General features: G+C 40.1%; 2 protein-coding genes across 4 annotated transcripts; one reads left to right on the top strand and one right to left on the bottom strand.

Annotated features, from left to right (window-relative positions):
• Nucleotides 1-11668: 11668 nt before the first annotated feature.
• LOC131888279 (uncharacterized) lies at nucleotides 11669-14555 on the bottom strand. Its single transcript, XM_059237093.1, has 3 exons — nucleotides 12641-14555; nucleotides 12480-12575; nucleotides 11669-12417 (listed from the first exon to the last, which is right to left on the bottom strand). Exons 1-3 carry the CDS (start codon nucleotides 14338-14340, stop codon nucleotides 11913-11915), a joined length of 2301 nt encoding a protein of 766 aa, XP_059093076.1. The 5' UTR covers nucleotides 14341-14555; the 3' UTR covers nucleotides 11669-11912.
• Nucleotides 14556-16701: 2146 nt separating this feature from the next.
• Nucleotides 16702-19016, top strand: LOC131888276 (uncharacterized). Of its 3 annotated transcripts, none has more exons than XM_059237089.1 (3): nucleotides 16702-16882; nucleotides 18236-18686; nucleotides 18765-19016. In XM_059237089.1, the coding sequence occupies exons 1-3, from the start codon at nucleotides 16818-16820 to the stop codon at nucleotides 18969-18971; spliced, it is 723 nt and encodes a 240-aa protein (XP_059093072.1). In that variant the 5' UTR covers nucleotides 16702-16817; the 3' UTR covers nucleotides 18972-19016. The 3 variants fall into 3 exon arrangements, 2 of the variants coding, with proteins under 2 accessions (XP_059093072.1, XP_059093071.1); XM_059237088.1 differs by lacking the exon at nucleotides 16702-16882 and adding an exon at nucleotides 17276-17583 and having other exon boundaries at nucleotides 18765-19014; XR_009374088.1 differs by lacking the exon at nucleotides 16702-16882 and adding an exon at nucleotides 17952-18169 and having other exon boundaries at nucleotides 18765-19015.
• The last annotated feature ends 1358 nt before the right edge of the window (nucleotides 19017-20374 follow it).

The following is a 20374-nucleotide window of genomic DNA, read 5'->3' as shown; positions in this document are numbered from 1 at the left end:
GCTCCAGCACCGCTACCGCTTTCGAGAGGCCTTGAAAGTGCGGGATTTCTTCCTGGAACCGCTTCCCCCACCAGACGCTCCTAATGTTGAGGTGTTCAGTGTGCGTCTATTCAGACGAGCGGACGCTCGAAAAACACCCCTAACTATCATTGTTAAAACCAGTCTGGAGAGGGATGCTTGGTTCCATGCCATTCTCACAGCCATGGATTGTGTGAATCCCGTGGATAACACTTCCCAAGGTCACGTCCTTCAAATGAAGACTTTTGAACTCCCAACCGAGTGCTTTCAATGCGGAAAAGCTTTCCAGGGCAAATTCTTTCAAGGCTATCATTGCCTCCGATGCCAGGTAGACTTGCACAAGTCTTGTATTGGAGATTGTTGTTGCATTGAGATTGGGAGCATCAAAAAGGCAGACAGTGTCACGTTGCCCACTCTGATGGCAGACTCCTTGGAGCGAAGCAACTCCACTTTATCACTGGCAATCCCCGATCAAAAACGAAACTCGAATTCGAAGATGTCACATCAAATCAAGGAATCTCAACGCAGCTTCGAGCAAGAGATGGAAGCAACTCCTTTGGAACAACAACCTTGGTTTGCAGGCACTCTGTCGGGAAATGTGGCCTCGGAGAGATTGGAGCATCTGCCTGTTGGCACTTTTCTGGTTCGTCAGCGAGCTAACGGCATGTTTGCTCTAATGCTCAAAACGCCCGAAACACCTAAAGGTGTGAAAGCCATGGCGGTAAACCAGGAGAGTCTGCATACCACCAATGGAACGGCCTTTGGCCAGACGTTCTTTTTCAGCGATGCCCGGAAATTTGATTCAATTCAAAAACTTGTTTCCTACTACCGCTCACACGATCTAACAGAAAATTTTGACTATAGCTCACTAAAGGGAGTCTTCTTAAAAAATCCCTACAAGAGTGTGTAACGTTCGGAATTAAATGATAATGAATTGGCAGGTATATATTCGAAAAAAATAAAAATACGAACTATTCGACGTAACAATAACCGTCATACTTCAATTTTTGTTCCAGATCAAGCACAATAAACATATTCTTTTGGGACAGATAATCGGCGATTCTGATTTCTCTAGCTATCCCAATTACTGGATGGACCTCAATAAAAACTGTCTCTTTTCCTTTCATAACAACATTGCTCTATCTAAAAGATATTTCCAATGCGGGCTGATCTGGGGACATCCTACTTGAAACCAAACAAGGGGGTCTTTAACTAAGCACGGTGAGGTGCTAAAAAGCATCACAATCGTAGTTAAGGGCACGGTGTGAAATCAGGAGACCAAAAGATTTGATTTTGGTGACATAATCATGTGTGATTAAAAGTACCTAATGTGCTTTGATACAATGTGTTAAGTATTAACATTTTCAATTCCTTTGAGTTTGGGTGTTTTGGACACATCATCTTGAAATTTGAAAAACATATCTCTCAAACGGTTCGCCGTGGTATAACTCAGATCAGTCTATGTAAAAGTGTAGTCTTTAACACCTAACTTAAGTGTGTTTAAGGCAAATTATATAACTATTGAAACTACACGTAAATATCACCCAAAAGAAGCTAACTCATTTTGAACTCCTGATTTCAAATAGGGCTCTTATATGCGATTATAAATTGGCTATTTATGAGATCCAAAGAACTTGCTGAGCGTCACAGTACTTAGTTTGAAAATCTCCAACCCATTCTGAGTTTGTAATGTTTTACATTTCATGTAATCAGTTGGCCCACATGGAAATTTTTCAATCAAAGTTTGTGGCTCAAATGGATCGCTGAAAATCTTGCTTTCAAATAGTAGGATTTGAATTGCCATATTACAATGTCATCAGTATAAATGCATATCAAGTCAGGTCACAAATGTTAGTATAAAAGTAGGAGAACCGCGCACATGATCTTCTTTTACAGCTGCTCTTCTGAATGTGAAGACAAAACAAATTTCTGGACGGTTGTGATTCCCTTCATTTGTCTCTCAAAGATGTGTTTATGGCATTCTCACCGTGTCTTGGGGGTCAATATATCTGAATACTTATTCGCTAATGACGTCTTTAAATCAAAAACTCCATATTTTCTGTGAGTAGGTACGTCCTTGTCGGGCTTGTTCTCATTGTTATCGCTTGGCAAGAACACGTTTGGTCTCGTTTGAGGGAACGACCTAGGTTTTCTTGTAAACGGATTTGTGGTCGCTTTGATTTTGACCGAGTCTTCTGGAATGGAATCCTGAATTTCTTTGGGATAAATAGGCGTAGACGAATAGCTATATCCAGGTCCAATTGTTCCTTTGTATGGATCAATGACAGTCTGAAGAAGACTTCCGACGTACGAGGAATGTATAGTCGCCGGTTGATCCGAAGTGTCCACGTGGTTTTGGGATCCAGTCGAGAACAAGTTTGTCGAGAGAGGCGTGGAGACGCTTTCCGAGAAATCCACATCCTCGACTAGTTGAGGCGATCTTAGTCCAATCAAGTATGGAAAATTGGACGCTGATCCTTCCGCAATCTCCTTTCTGAACCGAGCCAAATCTTTGTCCTCCTTGTTGTATTTAGCTTCAAAGTCTTTCAACTTTTGATGATAGTGGTACCACGCCATGCGCAGTTCAAACATGTCTCTTTTCTTCTCGCTGATTTCCCGAGTCGGCCGCACCGATCCAAGGCCAGAAATCGTCCCCGGGCTGACATATCTCGTGCTCAGGGGAGCTGCCCCCGTTACTGATCCAGAATTTTTATTGCAATTAAAGCACGGCTCATGTCTGGTTTGACCAAGTGTGTTCGATGGATCTCGAACGGTTCGAATCGAATTGGACAACGTATTTGTGTATGAGCTGAATATTTGCGAATTGGAACTACCAGTTTTTGAAGGCAGTGATTTTCCCTGAGGAGGATTGTAATCATTATATTTGGTGTGACTTCCAAGGGGACTCGAAGAGATCACTGGACCAGAATGGCTACCGCTGCTTGAAGGTGAGTTGGTGTAAACATTACTTGTGGATACCCCGTTAGATAGGGCGTTGGAATTGACCGTGTGGAAAGTTGGTACATAGTTTCCGTTGGAAGAACTAGGAATGAAAGGGTTTGAGGTGGTGCTGCTGGAAGAAGGAGACGCTGGAGCTGCTTCATTGATTTGAAAGGCACCGTAAGTGATGGTTGGCGTTGATTTGAGTGCTGTGCCAGAAGTGCTTGATTGAAAATTGAGTTGATTTCCCGAACTCGTTGGTGTACTATATCCCTTGGAAGGCAGTACATTTGATGGGTTGGCATGTGATGCACTGGACGATGAGAATGGATTGTAAGTTCCTGAGCTAACTCCCCCTTGTATATTCTGGTGGCTTGAGGGTCGGTCATTGTTTCCAACATTGTTCGAATTGGGAGAATTGTAACCAGTTCCTGGACTTGGCCTCCGGTTCTTCCTAGGTCTTTTGTTTAATTGACTGATCCCAGGGTTTCGCTTCGGTTTTCTGAATAGACCGAACAGACTGTTCATCATGCCATCAACCATAAATCTGATCCGACGAGCCATTCGGTGCAATCCCCTTGTAGAGGGGTTTCTTGCTCCCTTAATGCCTGGTCTTTGGTTTTGAGGACGACCATAGTTGGAATTGGTAAAAGATGCACCAATTGGGGTAACCCGTATTTTTGAAGGCACTCTTCCCGGTCGATTTGGTCTCTTTTTGCCCAAAACGAGCTTGGGTCGCGGTCTTCTAGTGGTTTGTGTCTGAATTTGAGGACGATTTTCACCGTAAGGCGTTTTTCCTTTCTGCTTCGGTCCTCCGTTGAGATCTCCGAATGCTTTGCCAAATGTTCTTGCTTCAAGATTTGGATTGTTCCACCCGTGAAATGATACCGCAGAGTCTACTTCAGATTCATCTAAGCTATTTTGCTTGGGCTGACGTTGGGTTTTATCGGATGTTCGAATAATAGGATTCCAGCCTCCTTTGTTGGATACTCCTGGTTGAAAGTTTGACGTCTTGTCGTCATCGTTGCTACGAGCTTGAATATTGGGTGGGTGAGTAGACCTATTGTAGTCATGGAGGTTTTCTATTTCTTCAATGAAGATTATGTTCGATCGGAACACTTCCCCTTGGCTTCCTTGCCTCTCTTCTCTCTTATCAATGAAACTTTGTGCCTGAATTAGTTTCAAGTTTAATACCAGCAGTAGTAATGAAACCGTATAGAATTGTCGATTCTGAAAGATGAAGAAGCGTTAGGAGCTGAAATTGCATATGATTTTTAGTTGCAATATCCTAGATTACATATCTCATGGAATAAATCATCACTTTGGGACTCTTTTTCGACTCTTCGTCCGAAGACGTTAAAGTGGAGGGTCTTTAACCAATGAGTTTCAAGTTAAGTTTACAAAAAAACTCACTCTAACGAAATGCCTTTAAAAAAACCTGATTCAGTTTGATCTAGACTACTGCAATCGAACCCAATCTATTATACTAAAAGTTGCATTTCTCGCTTAAGTAAGTGATTGTCTGAATGAAGAAAAGCGAGCAAGTTTTCTATGGAATTGGCTTCGTACTCACGTGACTAGACAAGGACAAGCAAAAACTGGCCGAGATCATGCTCAATAAAAATTCCACCATGACTTCCTCAATGTATTATTATTCAGTCAGAGATCTGTGACACACCGTTTCGTTCTTGACCTTCTTTTTCACATTGTACAAACTGTCACGATCGAGCCCAAACTAAATTTGAATTGGTTTGGTGTGTACTGACGCATCCAATTCTGTTCTGCCTAACAAACACTCCGGACTAAAGGTGCAATACATATCATTACGAATTGCTCCCCCGGTCATGACTTCAATCTTCCTAAAGCATGTCGTAATCACGTCCAGGTTATCTACGTAGCTAATAAGTCGGACAATTATTGTCCGTGCCCTCCGTGTCAGAAATCTTCTCTCGCATGCATAACCAGGCAGTGTTACAATATGTAGTACTCGTAAGTGGGATGGAATTACAACGAATTGCCCTCGTCAACGGTTGTTCCCTTCATGTGTAGGCTTCCAACTACCTAAACAACGGAGAGACATGTGGATAGATGAAACGACAGACAAACGTCAAGAGAACTTGCAAAAAACAAAGCGGGCGAGAAATCACTCACAATCTAACATTTGTACAGGCACGGTTTATGAATAGACTATTGCTGCTCTTCTAAATAGGCTTAAGAGTTCGATAAGAAGATAAATGTGGGCCAGCTAGACCTGAAATGAACACACACCGGACTTAGATAATGCATATGTGGAGCAATAATATTCCTCGTAATGATTCGTCAGGCATGGTGGGATACGATCACAAGCTGTTGGCCAGATTCCCGCGAGAATGCCTGACAGGGCTGGCTAGGTTATATGTATTGTACTTGTACGCATTTCATTGGTTTTGTCGCTCAAGAAATCCAACAAGCAAGTTCAATATCCACAGAGGCAAATGATAAAAATGTCAAATTAAGTTGCAGGTCATGAAATTGAATTATTTGTTTAAAATATATACGTAAGTATTCTAAGTCACCTTTGTTCATTCCTACTTTTGCTTTGGTTCTTTGGGCATGTTGTTTTAAATTTTAACTTTAATTTATCTTACAACAATGTACCCCAAACACCTACCGCAATTATGGGCAAACCATGCCCATTGGAATGTTTACAATAAAAAAATGACAACAGTTCGAAACAGTTTGATCGTGGAACTTTGGAAAAGGACAAAATTCCTTGGTTTATCATCAAGTTGAATAGTTAGTGTCAAAAGGGTTGCACGGTCCCCACAACTTAAAGTGTAATTAACAATGTATCTCAAAGAATAACTAGTTTACCAATAATGCTTTAAAGAAGAGACAATAATCCGAGTTCAATTGAAAGTTCAGGAGTTAAAAAGTTTCTCAGTCGAATATAAACATCAATCTTGGGCACATTTAGAATATGTGACGGTTATCGTTTCAATGTGTCGAACCAGAATAGTCATGGTTGAGCTGCTTGGCGGCGGGAACATTTGATTACACAAGCATTAGGTTTCAGCTTGACATGTATCGATATACTGATGGGATAACTGCTAAGCGTGAACGCGAGTAATGCATCAAAATTGTCATATGTAATACAAGTTTTACCACCTTGATGAGAGCGTCTTTTGTAGAGCAAGCCCGGACAATGAAATATGCTTTAACCGGGAGCATGTAATTGACGAACATATTCTCTAGCACCTGATTCGCGCTTCTCATTTTTCAGGCACCCATGCAAGAAAAGGTTGCTTATTGAAAATAGGTCATAATGGCTATCTTGACGTGAAACTGAAATACTGTGAGTGACCTTGGTCACGCATTTACAGTCACACACACACAAACACACACAGATCTCGATGTTGAATATTTTCGTCGCTTAACGTCGCAACAGGAAAGCAAAGCACGGCAAGTTTTGCTTGTGTCTAGAATCAGTGCAGTATCACACGTTTCAGGAATGGAATGAATAGTGTTGGATGATATTCATTTTTCTTTCATCACGTAGATATGTTGTGGGGTGGCCAATAATAAATTGATCGTTTTTTAAGTAGGCATGATATGCAGTAATGAGGAAAAACACGAAATAAATGAGACAAGCAGAGCCTTTATGTAATTTGATAAACGTAAATAGTTTCTCTAATAGTAGTGAGGGGTAGACATCAGCAAGGGGGGAACAAATAGACGACTTTTGGTACTCCATGGGGTTCAAGGAGTAAGCATTGAAAATGGCTTCAAGAGGCTGATCAGCAATATATGTAGACCTCACATTTCTATACAGCCTAGTAGATAGCAAGGCTTCGAGTTCCAACGCTGCATTAACGAGTTTCAACATCCATAATCAATTGACTTTCACATGGAACCATTTTCAATGTTCAGTTTTTGACTGGCCATTATAACAAGACGAAGCCAAATCCGTGATAAAGACGAGAGGCATCGGTCTGCAAGACTGTTTCATCTTGAGGATCGTACATTACTAAAATGGGAGGAAACCTAACGTCTGTTTGGTCTATAGCCTTGATATGGACATCAGAAATCCATAATATTTGTTCTTGACCTTAAGCAGTTCTCGCCAATTGGCTCTCCCCCAAGGGTTTGAACTTGCATCAGTAAATTCAATATAGGAGTCGTCTGTTTTTACTTTGAAGTAGTGTCAAGATGAGATAAATTTGCGTCCGGAGAGTTATTGATCGAGACAATTTATTGGATAATTGTCCTGAAATCCTGAAAGTAATCCCTTGGAACCTCCCATTGTTCTGACTAATCATGATGGCTCCGGCTTTGTAGGGGTTGGCAACGAGTTCATTGGATCCCATAAGGGTAAATTTGTTAATGGCAGCCTCTGTTTATCATCCATCTCCACATCACTGTTTCCACGCATCAGTCCTCCTTGACAAAGCTCCAGTTCGAGGTATCATCTGAATTTGTAATAAGATTACACTTAACAGTCACATTTCATATCCTTTTCAAAGATGGTGAAGCTAAGGAAATACAGAGTATATGTAGATGTGGTGAACTCCCTAAACCAGATTCTAAGTCGAGCACCGTTACCCAACTGATTGAGCATTTAGGGCAGGTCATTGAGGGACTTGCGAGCCATGAGTCAGTCGATGTGCGCGTAGTTTATCTGGACTTTGCCAAGGCCATGATGGATTTAGGTGTGGTCCTCGAAGATCATGGAAAGTTCGATGAGCATATCCATTTGGAAGTTGGCAAAGCTTTTCAGACATGTGGTTGGATATATCGCACATTTGAGTTCAGGGAAAGTATCACAATGGTCACTCGGTACAAGTCGATTCTACTAATATAACTTGAATATGCTTCCCCCATTTCGGCTGCAATGAGTTCAGCCGGTTTGCAAAAGGTCGAGCAGGTCCAAAGATGTTTTAACAGGAACATTGAGGGGATGAGAAAACTGACATCCCAATATGTATTGGAAGAAACTTGTCGAATAATAACCCAATGAGGTTCAAACTCGCAATAAAGATTTTAAAACAAAAAATACTGGGAGAGACTAGAAAGGTTGGGATTGTGCAGTATTCAGAGAAGGTACGAAAGGATTCTGATGCTGTAAGTCATCAAAAGCATTCATGAGCTTTGTCCCAACCCAGGTTTTAAGGTCAATTCTAGTAGTGACCGTTAGGGCATTAGTCGTTCCTCAATAAAAGGAACGAATTACAGTTACAATTACTTTGGTCAAAAATAGCAATTCGTTACACAATCATTACTAGAAAGAAAATGTAATGCCGTCACTCTTTACTTTTTTAAGATTTAGATGACCAATATTTTATGGTTTGCCCCCATAAAGACCATACTTCTCTAAAGATATCGCGGTTTTTGATGCAAGCAGTCCTAAAGCGTTACATTTGAAGACCTTGAGTCAACATTTTTCCATAATGAGCATTGGCATTAAATCTTGGCATAATTGTTCAGAATATATATTTCATAAAAGCATCATAATGCTTTGAGGAGTCAAGATAGGGGCCCTGGATGGGGTAATGATTGTTGAAGGTTTGAAACAATGTCGCAAAAGTCATGATGGAAAAACAGCGCTAGACATTGTGAAGTCGGTGAAGCTTCCCTGTTAGAAGCCCATTCCTTAAATCGTGGAAATGTGGAGGCTTTGTATTTTGATGCATCATATTCAAGCCAAAGAAGGATTTTCGCTGCTTGTCAATTGCACTAAATCATGTCTCCAGTCCAACGGAATTTGACTGTGAAGTTGTAAACAATAGTGTAGCAAATGCAATAAGATTTGAAACCAAGAACCCCCTCAGAGTTGTTAAGAGCAAGCACAATTTTAACCCTTTCATTGTTCATAATGTGCTAGATGGAATTAGTAAAAATGGCAATTTCTGTTGAGCTTTAAGGTTCTTCAGCTGTCACGAAATAAACGAAAAATTAAAGGCCATTCTAGAAGCTGAAAAAAGGAACGAGTAACGAGTAATTCTTGTAGATTTTGGGTCGTTCAGGGCATTAGTAATGAAATTACAAGTAGCGAAATTNCAAAGATGTTTCACTAGGAACATCACAGGAATGAAAGAGCTCTCGTATTGTGAGAGACTAAAAAAGTTGGGACTTTAGAGTGTTCAGAGAAGGTACGAAAGGTATCTGATACTATACATTTTCAAAAGCATCCATGAGCTTTGTCCCAACCCAGGATTTAGAGTCAATTGTAATGACCGTAGAGGCTTAACGTGTGTTTTGAGAGCACCTTCAAGCCCTCGAGAATCCAGGCTAGTTCGAACAATGAAGTCGTCGTCTCTTCTTTCTCGGGCTCCTTCATTGTTTAACTTGCTTCCCTCTAATATTCGTAGGGAATACGTAGGCCTTGTTGATCTGGTCGTATCTTTCAAGTCAGACTTGGACAAATTTTTGAATAGCATTCCAGATCAACCGAATATTCAAGGACTCGCTTGGTCTGCCAACACAAATTCGTTGGTAGACCAAATATCATATAATGATTGAAAGGTAATAAATAGACGAATTATAACCATTCATTTAAATAGTACTGGTGATTACATTCCCTGTAGCGGTTAGAAAAGCCCGTGAAAAAACAACAAAAAAAATGAGTAGCAAATGCAACAAGATTTGAAACCAAGAACCCTCCTCATAGTTATTACGAGCAAGCACGATTTTAACCCTTTGATTGTTCATAATGTGCTAGATGGAATTAGTAAAAATGGCAATTTCTGTTGAGCTTTAAGGTTTATCAGCTGTCACGAGATAAACGAAAAATTAAAGGCCATTCTAGCAGCTGAAAAAAAGTAACGAGTAACGAGTAATTCTTGTAGATTTTGGGTCGTTACAATTCAGGGCATTAGTAATGAAATTACAAGTAACGAAATTCGGGTTTTTTTTTGGTAAAAGAAACTGTAATTGCATGACATTTTAAAATTGTGCAATTATAACGACCTAAAATCTAAAACAATACTAGTTACTCGTTTCTTTTTAAGCTTTCAGAATGGCCTTTAATTTTTCGTTCATCGCGTGACATCTGAAGAAGCTTAAGGCTCGACAGATATTGCCGTTTTTGCTAATTCCATCTAACACATTTTGATCAAAGAAAGTCAGGGTTGAAAATTGTGCTTGCTCGTAACAACTCTTAGGGTCTTCTCAAACAAATTGCGCTGGACTAAAGTTTTGATTCAGAGCAATTGTCAAGTTGCGAAAATCCTTCTTTGGCTTGAAAATGATGCTTCAAATTTACAAAGCCTCCTCACTTCCACGTCTTAAGGCATGGACTTCTTACAGAGAAGCTCTACCGACTTCACAATGTCTAGCAGTGTTTTTCCATTATGACTTTTGCGACATTTGATTCAAACCTTCAAGAATCATTGCCCCATCCAGGGTCCCAATCTTAACTCCTCAAAGTTTTCTGATGCAATAAATTTCGAGCTATTATGCCAAGATTAAATGCCAATGCTCATTATTGAAAAATGTTGACTCAAGGTCTTCAAATGTAACGCTTTAGGACTGCTTGCATCAAAAAACGCGATTTATTTAGAGAAGTATGGTCTTTATGGGGGAAAACCATAAAATATTGGTCATATAAAATTTTAGTAAAAGTAATTGTAACAAGGAGCACCATTACGTTATTTTTTGTAATGGTTGTGTAACCAATTACTATTTTTTTGACCAAAGAAATTGTAACTGTAATGCCCTATTAGAATTACACAATTTTCAAATGCAATGGAATTACAGTTCCTTTTTGGAAAAAGGAAACCAATTATTGTGATTTTGTTACTAATGCCCTGGTGACCGAAGAGGCTTAACGTGCGTTTTGAGAGCACCTTCAAGTCAGCGAGAGGCTAGAGGCTAGAGGCTAGTTTTTTCAACTTTCGTACCTCTGAGTTAAGGCTTGGACGTTTCCCAGAATGAGCATCCGCTCGCCGGTTTGGCTGACCAGGGACACTCTTTAAAGTCCCTGGATTATTACATGAAAATCTATTCCCCAAGTACTGTGACATAATGAATAAGCCATCAACTCTTCTGCGAAATGTTTCAAATTATCTATGAGTAAGATTCCGAACAATTCTTTTTTTTGCGGACTTCCTTACCGCTGCTGGAATTGGAATCCCAGCAGTTCAGTTAAAACGAGAAATTTATTCATTTTACTTCATTTTTATTTATATATGTTAGTTGATCGACTAGCCAATTAGAGTTGGCTGATCTGGCTAATCCTTGAATATAAGGTTGATCCGGAATTTTAGTCAAAAACTTGTCCCAGTCTGACTTAAATCCTGCTGCTGGATCAACGTCTACATAAGCCCTACGAATATTTGAGGGCAGCAAGTTGAACAATGAAGGACCCGAGAAAGAATTCTGACTTGTAAATAATCATTTTACAGTCTGATAGTGTACTGCATGGTTGATAAACCGCCAACACTTTTGCAATCTTCATTTCCAACAAATAGTACAAGGAAAAACACAGTTTCACAAGTTATTGATGACTGATAGAAAAAACATAGCTTTTTCTAAATTAGCATTCCCTTTTTAGCACAATTTAATGGAATACGAAGATGTTCAAAATTCGCTGGTATGGTGTAAGTACACGATATACAGCTTTCTGCTTTTCCCTATTTGGATATCAAAAGTACTTGTAATTATTCTCATGTAGTATTTGAAAGGTTTCTCTCATAGGGGTTGATGGTGTATTTATGGTGTTAGAATAGATCAGTAACAAGTTGTTCAGCCTAAAATATTTTGTTAAAGTCAGGCATCTTAGATCGTATTCTGGTATTTTTCCGTTTGGTTGTCCGCAACGAGAGGAGGGAGAGGAGAATGAAAAGGCCTAGCCAGTGGTAGAGTAATTCTGTAGACGTTAATTTGGCTTCTTTATTGCCTATCAATGATTTGATATTTTGTATTCACAATCGCATTATCAATATAGATCTTCCAATGAAATATTGGTACGAGTGTGTCTATTCATCTATTTCTAGCATTCCAAAGGGATTTGGTTTGGGAACATCTGTCTCAATTTCGCCAGATTCAAGCATTTTCTTATAGAGTTCCGTATACCATTTTGGTCCCGTTTCAGTGCTGTAGCCATAATTGATAAAAAGTTCCTCTCCTTTTTTGATGTCTCGCAGGGTGAAAAAAGCTCGGATGAACCCAAAGCGAGGAGAGTCGAGAACTCCTCCATAAGCGCAGTTAGGTTTGAATTGGTGATTGAGTTTGTGACCAAGAGTTGCGCGATAACTATCCATTGAGCCCAAATGCGCTGGAATTGTGATTGTTGCACCTTGGCATTCAGGCATGCTCCCATGATATTTGGAGTCGTACCACATGTCGTCCGCCGTGGCATTCCTAGCGGCTCGAGCTGCAGCCGTTCTATTGTTATACAATTCAATTTGTTGCTTAGTAAAATACATCCCCGAATAGAGAGTTATTGTGGTGCTCTTGGGAATGTCTCTGGTCGCAAAAGCCCTATGAAGAAGTAAATAGATTGAGCCTCTAACTGAGGTGTTTCAAGTCCGAGTGTGTCTTACCCTTCATCGGCCACTTCATGCTCCACCTTTGATTCCTTGACAATGATGTATTTGTCATCCAAAATATCGGTAAGGAGCGGCTGATCTCCAAATGTTCTGTGGATGGAACACAATTATACGTTAACTCAACGACAAAGGCGTAACAAAGTGCGTTAACCTACTCGTTGGTTGGAGCTTTGAAATGAAAAAACGGCCCCGACGGTTCGGAAAACTTCAGTTCCAAAATCCCATTTACGCAACGATACCCAGTGATGGCAGATTGTTGTCCTTTGACCATGATACCATTGTCAAATTCGCCCAGATAGACCGTCTCTAGGTCAGGATAGATGAAGGCAATACGCTTCCCGGTTAACCGTCCATTCTCATCGGCAATGCCATAGATGGCTCCATTACCCACCACGAAGCGCCACATGGGCCCAGTGATTTGGCCATTGTCGTATCGTCCCACGAAGGATAATCCGGAGAAGATCGTCGTCGAGCATAAGCTTTGGGAATCTGTAATGTAGCGACCAAATCTGCGTACATTTCCATGCAGTTGGCCATTTCGTATCTTTCCCTGGACATAAAAGTTCTTGTTTGAGGGTTCCTTGAGTCGAAGCAAGGGGTTGTCCGTATTGAAATTGATCAGCCTTCCTTCAATGTCGAGGGTCTGTAGCCAGTCGTTGCTCTTTGTTTGTGCCACAAATTCCATTCGATCCTTTTCGGTCCAATTTTCCTTAACGATCTTGAGACTGTCGCCATGTTGTGTGGTAATTTTTATGCCATAATGAGGATCTGAGGCAAAATTGCGCCCTTGAAGATCAGGAAACCGAAGTGAGATTGTACTCGGTAGTCCCTCAGAGTTTTCAATCCAAGGCTCTCTGTTTTCAAAAGTTTCAGCCCAAAATGGATCGCTCTTATCGTTTTCCATTGATTTTATCCATTTTCTTATGCCATCCGTGATGGCCTCTGTTTCCCATTCCGGGGAGCATTCTTTGAATTTGCTCTGACCATGCCATACCTTGTGGTCTGATTTGAGATTCCATGAGAATGTCTTTTTGGCATCGCTTTCGGGCTGGCTAATTTGCTTCAAATCGATTGAGCAATCGTTGATCTTTGACCGAACTTTTTCAATGACATAACATTGATGAAAGATTTCCTCCGATTCTTGTTCGCAAGAGATGAGTGGTTGGAAATTGTCGGTGAGTAAAGTTCTTCCGACCAACGAAGATTGTTGCGTTAACAAGCGTTTCATTTTGTATTCGTCTTGAATCAAAAGCAATACTGTTGACGGTTCCTCTTGACTTTGCTTGGAGGGTTGTTTCCCTACATACTCTAACTTCAAGAGCTTGCGATCTTCCCCGAACCATCGGAGTGTCCCCACAAACTTGGATCCTTTAGCATAGCCAAGTGCAAACGATCCGGAATGAAAATCCACTCGTACATGTCCCTCCAACTTGTCGTTCACGAACCTTCCACTGATTTTCTTGATATTTTGGTCAAATGGGATGATGCATTTGTTATACCGAAATCCGAACTTGTAGTTGTTGTGCTCTGGTCTCAAATCTCTTTTGACATTCTCTGCCATAGAAATACTCGCAACTCCTTCGAACATTCCATTTTTCTTGACCTTGGATTTACTTTTAAAGTTATAATCCCATCGAGCATCTAATTCTTTGCAATCCTTGGCAATTTTATATATCTCTTGAACGTTGGGATCATCACTAGGTTCAGTGTCTTCGTAACTGGAGGCGGAGCACTGAAATTTGGGATCAGACACCTTAGAAAACCACTCTGATGCGAAATCGTCTTCCGGCAAAACAGTCTTCACCGATATGAAAAATATAACCGAAGCTAGTGTGCACTTATCCTTTAGGATCATTATGCTTTAAGCTCCAAATTATCGGTTTTCAGTTTTTCTTTTTCGGGCTGAAGCTTCACTAAACACTCCCCTTGTCTGACTACAACTTAAAAGACTTGATGTAACCAGCAGCCTTCCATCAATACCTTGGTGCATTGGTGCATGTAAGGTAGCGGTATTTCACTCCTCTTACTCAGCAGGTCTGCTCTCTTGTTCTGTACGAACCCTTGAGAAACCTGATGGTCTCCTAACAAGAATTCTTCGTTTCGAGAGACTTAAGTTTCCCGTTGGACAAATCATCAAATTTGTCAGCTGGTCAAGGTTTAGGAAGAGGGAAAGCCTCTAACTGATCAATATATGTGAAGCGCTCATAATGTCTCCTCTAAGATTATCCTATTCACAATTAAAGGCTTGGATGTTGGCACAATCATCTTTCATTCAGACATTCAATCTGACCCACCACCACCCATAAATGTTATTCTAGATTTCCCTCTAGACGTCTTTCACTCGTCATGTGAATCAAAAAGTCTATAAAAGTCCACAACAACCCATTGTTTCAATCAACAATCATCTTTCATTCCGACCAAAAGACATTTGTCTTTGGTCAAGCTGAAAACCAGTAAACAACCCTTAGAATTTCAAGAAACTCGGTTTTTAGGCCCCAGAAAAGAGCGGGAATAAAGCTGGGTCCATATGTCTTTAGGATTGTATCCCAACATTCTACCGTTACGACTTTAATTGGGATCCTAGAACCAGCAAAGGAGTCGTCCAACCCTGTCTGGCATAAAAAAATCCGTCTCTCTGCGACCAATTATGTGGATATGATGGCAAATAGAATTGCAAATTATAAGCTGGAAATGGGGGAGGGACAAGATGGAGCATTTCTATTCAAATAAGACTGGACCCTGGTCCTCACAAGTAACAAAAAACAGGCTTATTCTAAGGCCGTGCATAAACCATTTTATTTAGGCAGTTTTATATTACTCAATTTCGCCGAAGCCTGCAAAAAAAAATTCTGCTCCAAAAAGGCCTTGATGGTCATACTCACCCACACCTATTGGGGCCTAACTCCCTATTCAGCCTCTACAATTGCTCTGTGTTCTGAAGACATAAATGAACGCCAAGAGTAGGACTGAGTTATATCTCAAGTTAATTATTTCCCAAGAGCTTGCAAATGAAATTTCGACTAAATCGGGTCATTATGGACAGAGATATGACCCTTTCAATCTTTTCGGTCCTAAAGTCTTGTTCTTTATGACGCATCCGGTACATGATGTCAAGTCAGGTGTTGCTCAGGGATCCATATTAGGTCCTCTCCCTCGATGAGCATGCCAGTTGAAGGTGGTCAAAGCTTTTAAGACGTGGGGTTGAATACATCAGACTATTAAGAGTAAGATAGTTTCTCGATAATCATTTGGTCAAGGGGATTATTCAGACACATTTTAAGTATGATTCGCCCATCTGGACTTCTTTCTGTTCAGCAACATTGCTCAGCAGGATTGAAAAAAGTTAAACCAGGCCTAAGATTTTTTACTACAAAAAAATGCAGGAATGATAGAGCTTTTGTATTGAGAGAGGCTGAAAATTAGTATTCAAAAACGGTACGAAAGGTATCTGATACTGTATCTTTCAAAAGCATTCTCAAGCTTTGTCCCAACCCAGCAGGTTTTAGGTTTGTCTGGTGACCGTAGAGGCTTAACGTAACGTGCGTTTTGAGAGCACACTCAAGCCCTCGTGAATCCTGAGGCGGGGTTTTTAAACGTTATTTTGCCTCTGATCCGCTGATTAGCTTGTGGATCATATATCATATGAAAATAATGTTAGATAGCATATATCAAAAATAGCACTGATGGTGGAAATGAAGAAAATAAATATCTTTTGGAAAAATCATCTCACCCCCTCCCCCCCCCCATCACAACGGAGGATGTCTCTGATTCTCTGATCTTGAGAAGTTGACCCGGTCTAACATGGCTGCAATCATACTTTGTAATCCTCTCCGTTGGGATCGTAACTGGGGCTTAAAAAGACCTCTTTTTAGTTACCGGGAATCTGCACTCCTACTCTTAAGCACGAATGTGTGCATACCAACTATAAATTTCCTCCAGGGATCGTTCCCAACTTTCAATTCATAGCAAGGATACTTCCTTGAAAGAGATGGGTTCCTGCAACGAGAAAACTTGTAAACATGTGTGTACTTCGTGTTCTACATATTTCAATTCCAGTGCTGCACACCAATAAGAATCCCCTGCTAACACTATGTTTCTAACTCATGACTGCTCCATTCTCCACCAAATAGCTGGTGATACTACTTTTCAAGTTCATGGCAAATTATTACAAGGTTTAGAAATATATTTTTCGGGTCATTGATATCGTTTTAGGTTAAGTTCAGTTTCACCTGAAATTTTCCATGGAGCCAACTCGACCTCATCTCGTTTCTAATCCTGAGCAAGTTGTTTTCAAGGCGGTGGTCGGTGCGTGGTCAGTTTTCTTCGCTTGAAATGAGCCCAAGTGTTATTGGTTGTCCTAGCCATCGATATCTAGAATCCAGAGGTCCCTTTTTCAGGTAGGTGAGCTGCGATGACCAGGCAACCCTCTTGGATAAGATATGGATGATTTAAACAACGAACTTCGTCACAGATCGCAAGTCGAACAATCCACGATAGCTTGGATATAGATTGATTGGAAAATAACCTTTGTGGCAATAGTAAACCTAAAAATAATTCCTAGTTTAATATTTCATTTCGGCTTTCTTGCACCTAATGTAAGTAGAGCGGTAAGAATGCCAGGTTTAGTCGGTTCGCGATCGCTCCCTTTTTCGGCAACGTAACGCTCCTATGTCGTACGTACTATTGGCGTGGTTGGAGAAATTCTGGAGGTCAATGAAAAGCGTGTGCGCTCTGATTTTCCTACCAAACGAAGTTGGAAACTCGTTTCTTGTCTTCTTCCTCACCTACGTGGTAGGTAGTGTGTGTATTACTATGTCTTCTGGCTTCGAGGACGTCTACTTCCTTGAAATATCCTGAACATGGTTTTCTTGAGGAGTCTCTTCAATTCTAGTCAAAGAGTGGCCAGAAAACAACTACCTGATTTGAACGGCATGAATCAAAATAATTCTTGTTGGCATTAGCTTACTTTTCCGTGCATAGAAATGACAGTTTCAACGCTTAGTCTGTGGTGCTGCCTTCTCGGATTACTAGTGTTAGTGAATTCAGAGCTACCAAAGAACGATATTACCTCTAGCTCTTTCACTCTTCCAAAATTCGGGTAAGCTATTTCATTGGCCGTGTATTTCTACACTAACTAACATGTACTAGATAAATGATAGATGATAAAATGAAATTTTATGAAATGAATGATAGATAAATGATAGATCAATGTAAATTTTGACATTTGCCTTACAACACCTGATGCAAGGCCTGAAAGTTTGGGACCACCATTTCTGGCCCGACTCTCATTCAACTATACCGAAGGTGCACAAGAGTGGCATAATGAAGCAAAGTCAAACCTAATTTCCCCACACAAAAGTATGATGTTGATTTTTTTCAATTGGGGTGTTAGATTGAGGGATTGAGTCTCGACTGTCACACATAGTCAGCCGTCACATTGCCCCAATACACATATCTGATTCGGTATCCGATTGGATCTTTGTGGGTGTGGATTTAGCGTCTAAAAGTCAGGCAGGAGAATACTTTTCTCGTAATAAAAAATTGCGCTGACCCCTTAACTACTGTAATTCTTATTCGATTGAGTGGCTAGACTCCTGTTGTTTTTACGCTTGTCAAACAGGATTTTTTAAGACCAAAAGTGGCCGAATAATTCCCATACGTGCAAGAAGGAAACAGGTTATAGGGTATGGGTTTTGTTTTAAAGCCTATTGAATCAAAATCAGTTTAATTGATGTATGCTATTCTTGCAGATATTTTGATTGCGCGGCAAAAATGATTTGTCTATTACGCAATGCGGAGATCCCGGATGTTGAGGCCCACGAGATATTAACAGGGCTTGCCAAACTTGCCTCTTCCAATGGCACGAACTATATCACAACCCTCAGTAAACGAATTAATCAGTCAATAAGTGAAGATGTTCATTGCGTTTTTCCAAAATGTGGCTTATCCTCATCTACACTGATTCGCGAATTTCGTGAATCAAGCCGAATTCATCCGTACTTCAGTTCAAAACGGGTCAAGCGGTCCCAAGTTGTTCAACCTCGCACCCGAAGGAAAAGACCTTATCCTCCGCCTCCTCATCGCCCACGACGGCCCACGTTAATTCAAGAGCTGTTTAGGCATCCCATCATAAGTCCAGACGAAGCCGAATTCCAACATGAGTGCGAAGTATGCCGCGCTAAACAATCTTTATGTACCTCGGTGAGTTGCCTTTCGCCAAATTTTTTAGGTTGATTTTCCACATTCACTTTTCAAATCATACTTATGTCTTTGTTTTAGTTTTCCATCGGAACTTATGGCATATGCGGGGCTGCTTGGTTAGTGGCTGGACCAGTTGGCCGGTGGACTTGCAACATCGTTAGTGCTCCAAGAGGACTCGATTGCCTTTACAACACGTGGGAAAACTGTTTTCTCCGAGATTGTGGCGTAGTTGATTTAGATTTCCTTGAAGACATATTTGACGCCGACAACCGGGCGCACCAATAGAGAAATAGTCAAATAAAACAAAACCTGTTTAGTTAAATTTTTGATTCTGACTTCTTTTCGTTAACAACCTCTTGAGCATTTCGTTCTTTTTTTCAGGCTCCTATTAGATTGTCCGAGAGTTGCAAAAATGAATATTAAAATCAATTATTCATTCCAGTAAAACTACTGGGTCGAATTACTCGTGGTAATGGCCATGGCGTTAGTCGTTACTCAATGAAAGGAACAGTTTACAGGTACAATTACTTTGGCCAAAAAAAGTAGGTAGTTACACAACCGTTAATCGCCAACGATTGTAATGGCGTTACTCGTTACAATTACTTTTTACTGAAATTTCAGATAACCAATATTTCAGGTTATTTTTGCTTCATCAAGACCATACTTTGCAAAATCAATGGTTGAATTTGAGTTTCAAACAGTCCTAAAATTTCAAGGTTTCCTGCCAACATGTTTCACTAATAGGTAGAAATAAAAAAATAAAGTTGCCTTTTTGGCCAAAACGATCGGTTCAACGTTGGTGAAAATGGGAAAAAAGTTGGGAAAATATGGAAAAAAATGTGAAAATGCAAAACACAAGTTGTTAATCGGCAAAAAAATGTAGTGGTTAGTAAAACCTGTGAAAACTCAAACCAAATCAAAAAAGCGTTCTCAAATAAGAAAAACTAAGAAACAAGTCGAAAAAGAGTGAAAATGGCAACTTGCGATGCGAAAGACAAATCTGAAAAGTCAGAGTGAATATATTCAGGGAGAGATTTAGAATCCAGACAAAGTTAAGGTATCATCAATTAGGTTACGTTGCAAAATCAATTAAGCTTTTTTAAAAAATCAAACTTAAGGAAATTGATAAATTGACTTTGGTTTTATTTTTTCCTGTTATTTGAAACTTCCTTCGGCTTTTAGTAAGTATTTTCCAAATATTTAGCGACTTTTAAAATACTGAATATTAGTATTAAATGTTTTACCTTCTCCTGGAGCACATTATTTAGAAATTTCACACTTAAAGCTAAAATATTTTCCTGGGCTCAACTAATTTTTGTTAAAAATTTGCAATCATGACAAAAAATATCTTGGAAAAACAACTTGTTGAGCAATTTAGTGCAAGATACTCAAGTCAAATTAAGATTTCACTCTTTTAGTTAAACGAAATTTGAATGAGCAGAAATATGTAGATAACAGAGCAGCGCAAATATAACAAGGTTTAAAACTAAAAAACACATTCATTGCTGTTGAAAGCGGGTACAAATTTAGCCCTGAGTTGCTTTCCTTAGGATTTATGAAAATATTTAAAACCAAACAGAATTTTTGGTCAAGATTGCCCAAGAGCTTCAAGTTTCTTCAGTTGCAGAGCGAGAAACGAAAAATCAAATGCCACTCTGGAACATGCCTGAAAAAAAAAGAATGAGTAA

Source organism: Tigriopus californicus, chromosome 10 (genome assembly GCF_007210705.1).
Source record: "Tigriopus californicus strain San Diego chromosome 10, Tcal_SD_v2.1, whole genome shotgun sequence".
Lineage (NCBI taxonomy): Eukaryota > Metazoa > Arthropoda > Copepoda > Harpacticoida > Harpacticidae > Tigriopus > Tigriopus californicus.
This window is presented reverse-complemented; position numbering and strand designations above follow the sequence as displayed.

Excerpts from the sequence above, each read along its gene's own strand:
- LOC131888279 (XM_059237093.1), bottom strand. The coding sequence starts at position 14,340 with ATGATCCTAAAGGATAAGTGCACACTAGCTTCGGTTATATTTTTCATA. Across the intron at positions 12,576-12,640 it reads TTCAAAGCTCCAACCAACGA|AACATTTGGAGATCAGCCGC; the intron begins GTAGGTTAACGC and ends TTCCATCCACAG. Across the intron at positions 12,418-12,479 it reads CATGAAGTGGCCGATGAAGG|GGCTTTTGCGACCAGAGACA; the intron begins GTAAGACACACT and ends ACTTCTTCATAG.
- LOC131888276 (XM_059237088.1), top strand. The coding sequence starts at position 17,468 with ATGACAGTTTCAACGCTTAGTCTGTGGTGCTGCCTTCTCGGATTACTA. Across the intron at positions 17,584-18,235 it reads TTCACTCTTCCAAAATTCGG|ATATTTTGATTGCGCGGCAA; the intron begins GTAAGCTATTTC and ends CTATTCTTGCAG. Across the intron at positions 18,687-18,764 it reads AACAATCTTTATGTACCTCG|TTTTCCATCGGAACTTATGG; the intron begins GTGAGTTGCCTT and ends TCTTTGTTTTAG.